Source organism: Silurus meridionalis, chromosome 8 (assembly GCF_014805685.1).
Source record: "Silurus meridionalis isolate SWU-2019-XX chromosome 8, ASM1480568v1, whole genome shotgun sequence".
In the NCBI taxonomy this organism is placed as follows: domain Eukaryota; kingdom Metazoa; phylum Chordata; class Actinopteri; order Siluriformes; family Siluridae; genus Silurus; species Silurus meridionalis.
In genome coordinates, this window is record NC_060891.1 from 18,151,901 (window position 1) to 18,158,606 (window position 6,706).

The 6,706-nt window shown below is 33.8% G+C and overlaps 1 protein-coding gene across 1 annotated transcript; it reads left to right on the forward strand.

The window, feature by feature from the left end:
- The first annotated feature begins 333 nt into the window (after nt 1-333).
- On the forward strand, nt 334-2,561 carry LOC124390337 (G-protein coupled receptor 4-like). Its single transcript, XM_046856209.1, has one exon. The coding sequence runs from the start codon at nt 664-666 to the stop codon at nt 1,684-1,686; it is 1,023 nt and encodes a 340-aa protein (XP_046712165.1). The 5' UTR covers nt 334-663; the 3' UTR covers nt 1,687-2,561.
- The last annotated feature ends 4,145 nt before the right edge of the window (nt 2,562-6,706 follow it).

Sequence of the window (6,706 nt, forward strand, 5' to 3'; positions counted from 1 at the left end):
AAGCAGGTCAGAAAAAGAGTTGCATATTTGTAACCTTTGTGTGTTTCAAAAAATATTAAATGTCACTTACTTGAAAAAGTATTTAAGGGATTTGTATTGTTAACATTTTGCCATAAAGAGCGTCATAAAAAAAATAATAATAATAAGCAGACAAAGAAACAGATGTACACTCTCTGACATGTTACAGATGATCTATTGCTTCCTCTGGTGGATTGTAATGCTCCTCCTCAAGCTTAGGTATGTTTAAGTAATGTCAGTTTAACACAAAACAGCTACATGTTGGTGTATATTTTTGGCTGAATAGTCTGACATCTTCAAATAACCCCTATACAGAGACTGTAAAGGGCTATAGAAGCTGAGATTAAACTATAGGAACCCAAGTTGAGCAAAAAATTCCTTTCCTACATTGTCTGTGGCCCAGAGCATAATTCAAAAAAGGGCCCCATTTTGTTCATTTATATGCATGCTTTGTTTCCATGCCCATTAACTTGCTCTAGGAGCATCAGTTAGTTCCAGGAAAAAACATGTTCCATATCAAATGACAGTTTTTTTGTCATTTGATAGAACAGAAAGATAGAAGGAATATTCACCTGATTATTAAAATGAGGAAAAAAATAATGAATTTGCATAAACTGGAACACCTATTCAGCCCAGCAGCACTACATGAAAATAATTTCCTTGTGCTCTTCAGACACAAACTTGCTTGGAGCAGTCATGGACCAAAATACATCCTTTAATGGAAACCAATCTTCATGTGTGTACAATGACACGGTGGATGCCTACATGTACCCAGCAGCCTACTCTCTCTTTTTCATCTTTGGACTACCAGCTAACTGTTTGTCATTGTATATAGCATGCGTGCTTATGCGTAGAGGAAACAGCCTGTCAGTCTACTTGGTCAATCTGTCCATTTCTGACTTGTTATATATTATCAGCCTGCCTGTATGGATCATGCTGGCTAAGCGGCAGACAGTCAACGATACTCTCTGCAGCCTTATCGCAGTGATCATGTACAACAGTTTTTATGTGGGTTCAGGACTGCTCTGCTGTATCTCTATGGACCGCTACCTTGCTGTGGTCTTTCCTCTGTACTTTGCCAGAGCACACAAGATGAAAACAGCAGCCTTGGTGAGCATGCTAGTGTGGCTCACAGAGATCACTCTGCACATCGGCCTCCTGGCATACACAAAAAATCTGCAACAGTTCTCTTCCAAGCGACTATGTGAGGTGACGATACCTTTGGACTCACAGACAGCCCACATGGCTATAATACGGGTTGTACTCTCATTTCTTATTCCTTTGTTTCTGATGGCGTTTTGTTTTCACCAGATAATAATGTGTGTCGGGAAAAGTGTATCCATCGTGGCCAGCGAGCGTGAAAAGCTCCGCAATCTGTTGTTGCTTCTGTTGCTTGTATACATTGTTTCGTTCACCCCATACCAAGCTGTAATGTTTGTCAGGGGGTTGTTGGAAACTGATAACTGCACTATTTTCAAACAACTAAGAAACAGCTACATGGTGTTTGTTGCAACTACAACAATTAATAGTGTGTTAGATCCAATAGTGTATTGCTTGATGACTGAAAGTGCCAAGACTGAGATCTTAAAGATTTATACGAATTGTCAGTATCGATTAAATAAGGCTGTTTCTCTACTGAGATTATCTTTCTCCTCTAATGAATCATAATAATGCAATACTTTTATAACTTTATTGTCCCTTTTAAGCAGACATTATTTCTTGAGTTACAACACTAAATCTATGACCTTCTGATCTGATTAAATTAAAGCAACATACTGTAACATTTTTACTGTACTGTACAATAATGAATATTTCAGATATATGATTGTTGGTACTGACATATATCTCATTTTGAACATGGATCTAATAAAACTAACTGCCAAACCACAGTAAACTATCAATCCTAGGTAAAGGAAAAAAATCAATCCTAAAAACAAACAATATAGAATTCATGTTGACTGCTTTAAAGCCATTGCAATATGTTCGATGTGGACTACAATATGAAATGTGGAATAAACAAAGTTCCACTGAATCTGCTTTATTGAATAAAACAAATAAATGTGTAGCTTGCACATGTATAGCACAAACTTACATGCTCTAAGCAAGTTGTTTTCTACTAGTATACACTTGTTACATCAAATCCACATTTGAATATCTGCATAACAATCAATATGACTCAAAACTCTAAAGAATAACGAAAAAAGAATTGCAAATGAAATTATTCATTTTGATCTCTACAAGATAGTGCATGCTGTATTAATATTTATTAGCAAAACTGTACAAGTTTTTGTGTGATGAATTTTAAACTTATATCTGTTTTCCATACTAATTACTATTTTTCAAGTTTTTTTAAACACTCTGACAAAATCAGTTTTATCATTTGCATTTATTTGCCTGTTCAAAGAAATTTACATTTTGTGTTCCAGGGGTGGTGAACTAACTTCTGTATTCATCTAGGTGTATAACTCAGATAAAGGTGTGTGAACCCATGATAATGCTGCCTGAGAATTTTATTGTGTTTGTACCATTTCTACCAAATTGTATATCAGCACCCTGGGATATCAGCGTCCCAAAAGGCCTAAGTGATTACATGTGAAGAAGCAACAGCATCAAAACATTCAAACCCTGTTTTATGTCTCAGGTTTATAACAATTTACAGGAATGCAGTTCTAAAACTCAGGGGAAAGTGCTCTGCTGCACTTTTCATTATTCTAGGTACTGATAAAAAAAAAAATCCTGGCTCTCAAGAAGAGGGTTAAAAGTTTATGCATTTATGTTAAATGTAAAAGGAAGGAGAGAGAGAGAGAGAGAGAGAGAGAGAGAGAGAGAGAGAGAGAGAGATCCGTATATTGAAAACAGAATAATTAAAAAAATTATTCAATAAATTAATTTCTATTCTACAAGAAAATCAAATAAAGAAATATTCAATGTCTTTTCCCTAGTCAATGACTAAATCTGGCTACAATTTAGGGAAAATACAACATTACTCAAATTACCTGCTTACTAATAAGGTGCAGAAAACTGTAAAAGATAAACACTGAATTTTCCACCCACAATGTGCTATTGCGTGTTGTAATACTTCCACTCAACACTGAGTCTGTGGACACTGTAAGACCAGGAAAAACAAAAGGTTAGCGTTTAGCGTTTGACAGAAAGAATGAAGGCAGACACAATATTTTTATCCTGTAAGATGTTAAAAATCTGCTTTCCAATTGTGATTTATTGTCCATTGCAAAACATCTGCAATTAATGTACACTGAATATATTTTTTCTGAACCTATCAACATTGAAATACATTTTTAAGTGTACATTGCAAACATTCCTGATAAAGATATAAACAATTCAACGCATTTGACAGTAGATTTATACAAATATGTCTGTATATCTTCGTTTGTATATTTCAATTCTGTTTAAAGGAGGACAAATAAGGTCATTGTTTATTCGAATTGACTAGATTAATGAGGTTAATGTGCTTTTTCATTATTTGAACTCTAGATGGAGTCAAACAGACCTTTAGTTCCTGCAGCTTCTTCAATCATGTTTAGTTCCTAGTTTAAACAGCTCTTTTTAAACCTCAGTTTTATGTTACATAATACATATTAAAAGGAATTTAAATTACATTCGTTTTTTAAAATATCTAATGTTTTCTTTTGCAACATGAAGATTAGAGAGTCGTTTAAGTTTTCTAGCAAAAAGATATAAAAAGGGTTTTTAAAAACTTAAATAAGTTGACAAATAATTTACATAAATACTAAAGATACAATTTGCTTTAGCAGTATAAATACATCGATTATATAGTAACATATTTAAATTCTACATCCACAAAAGAGCTTTGCTTGTACTGCCAATGAAGGATTTTTGCCTGAAAGCTCTTGTTTCTGCAAAACATGCATTTATGTATATTTTGTGCCAGGGGCATTTTGTTGTTCTGGCTTGGCTTCATTTCTTCACTTATAGAGAAGTTTCACTGCAGATCAGTGCACTGATTTTATCCTTTATCCTACCACTAATTAAAGTTTCTTATTATTTCTTGTTTCCTATAAGATGGAAGTTGTCTGTACCATCATACTGAGAGCTGGCAATTAACCCCAGTCTATCAGACAAGAGGGTGCACTGAATGGTGTAAGCCATAATTTTGTGAACCATATACTATATGATATACTATGTATATACTGTATCGTTAATAGTTCTGAACCCTAATAGCAACACAACACCAAACTGTACCTTACAGCAAAATATTTTAGCTCTATAGGTTTATAGTTACAGTATATAGTTTGAACAATATGCTAAAATCTCTGGTTAAAATGCTTGACAGGGATCACTTGTAACAGCATTTGTTGAGCACATACTGATTCCAAGATTCCATTCTTCTTCCTAATTTTCTATTTTTCTTAGTAGTCACTTTACTGTATTTGTTTGAATGTTTCAAGCACAATTTACGTGGATACAATCCTTTCAAAAATAAATTATATTTCCAAATGTCTGCCATATTGTCAGTATCATATATATAGCAGTTTATGTATCAGTTTTATTATTCTGACCAACAGTTTGTGTCAAAACATGAAAAATATAAATGTGTAGCATACTTTTATATCAATTCAGGTATTTCACTTTTACACAGCTGCACAAGGCTATTCAATATTGCAGCTGAACACTCTTCTTATTTCTTTTTTCAAAATATGAATGTCTGCTGACATGTAAAGCAGTTCCTTTTGCTGATCTATTATTAGGTTCTTTTAAAAAACAATTCATATCAACCATGTCCATAAATCATTCAAAGTCCACATCAGATATTTAATGTGTTAATGAAGAAATATGATGACCCTTTTGTTCAATTAACTGCTGTATATTTGAAGCTATCAAGTTTATTTGAATAGAATCTTATAACAAGTGCCAAAATAGTATTTCCATTTCCACACAAATCACACACAGGATGGTGAAAAAAGAAAGGGTGAGAGTTTTGTTACATTTTCAAGGTGCTGGAGATGTATGTTATAATAGATATCTATGGGTTTCCTGGTGACACTATTTTTCTGAGTAGGATTTCTGTAAATTTTTAAATACCGCTCTTGTAATCTTCTTTGTATTCCATCTTGCATTCTAACATCCTCCACACTGCCCTTGACGTTATCTTGTTGCTGATCTTAATTTGTGGATTACATCATCTTTGTCCTTAACATATGGGGACATTGCCGGGCTGCTCGCTGCCAGAGAAGCTTTTAGAAATTAGATGACTCAGCAGTGTTGAAAGCTTTCTCTTTTATTAAGGAGAAGGCCAAAAAGTGATTTACTATTTATAAAAGTGGTTTTCTATTTTTTCTCTGCTTAATTGCTTTCTCTAAGTATATTATATAACAGAACCATTATTATTTTTGTCACTATTGTTGTTGTTAGCAGCACCAGTAGTAATTGGTGTTTTAGTTAGGTGTTCATAATACAGCAAAGGTTAATACATTTGTATGTATAGTCATGAAGAGCAATAAGAAGCAATGAATGCTTATCAGGTTACATACCAGAATTTCTAAGTAATGGACATATAAGTACAAGCCAAGTTATCTGACTACATTTAATACAGAAATTCATCAGACATGCTCATTTGTCTGTCCTCCCAAATCAACTCTAACCCTTACCTTTTTTATCACTAAACATCTGGCCTTTCCATTTATGCTGTTTCCTTCCGGCTGATAAAACAAGGGCAGTCCTGTTCCCATTGCCACATGTAGGTACTGTAGTTTGTCACCCAACATTTCCTTCTCCTTACTCGGCTTTTTGCTGTATTAGTTATGTCCAGACTGGCACAGAGATGTAACATTGCTAATGTAATTTAATAAAGAATTGACAATGTTAAACCATGTGTTTTTCCCATATTTTTACAGATGAAGCTAGAGTAAGGCCTCTTCAAACACATAAACATATTTATTCATGTAACATGAGAGTTATCAGTGGGCTGTTTCAGCTGAGTTCTGTATAAGCTCAGGTACAAGATCCAGAGATTGTGTTCAGTCAGCAACCTTGTCAAATGATAGAAAAACAGTTCCCAAAATGCATATTATAGATTTCAATAAAAGCATTTTTAAATGACCCAATAAGCAACTTTTGAATTCCTAATCAGAAATTGAGCAGGAAATCATGTCATAAAAAGCAGGACATCTTGGTTAAAGCTTAGTTCTCTGATTCTTATCAGACTTTCACACAACAAACTACACTTTTATTGATACTTCTAGGCCCTCTAGTGGTTGGAATATGAATATATTGACGCTAGTTCTTTAAACCCAAGACACGTAAAATGACCCAACTAAACATTTAAGAAAGCATAAAAGTGAAACAAACCTAGAATTGTTGCAGCAGTAATTTTTTACTACATATAGTAAAATTTTGCAGTATTTCTAAAATGATTCATTACTAGACTTATTGTATGTGCACATGCCTGGGAAAATATACAGTATGCATTTAAGCTCAATCACAATATCACATTACAATATCAATATCAAAATATTACCGCAAAGCTCTAGTAAAATATGCTTCACTTTAAGCTGGAAAAACATAGACTGGCATGTCCTATGATACTGAGTGTTCCAATTTTGTGCTCAACATGATAACTGAGTGTTCATGCTGTCATTTAATCTTGCATCACTGAGCAGAAATTATGTTCCAAATGAATTGATTATCACTTCTATTAAGTTTAGTT

What these genes read in the sequence shown, in the direction of transcription:
- LOC124390337 (XM_046856209.1), top strand. Translation starts at nt 664, where the DNA reads ATGAAAATAATTTCCTTGTGCTCTTCAGACACAAACTTGCTTGGAGCA.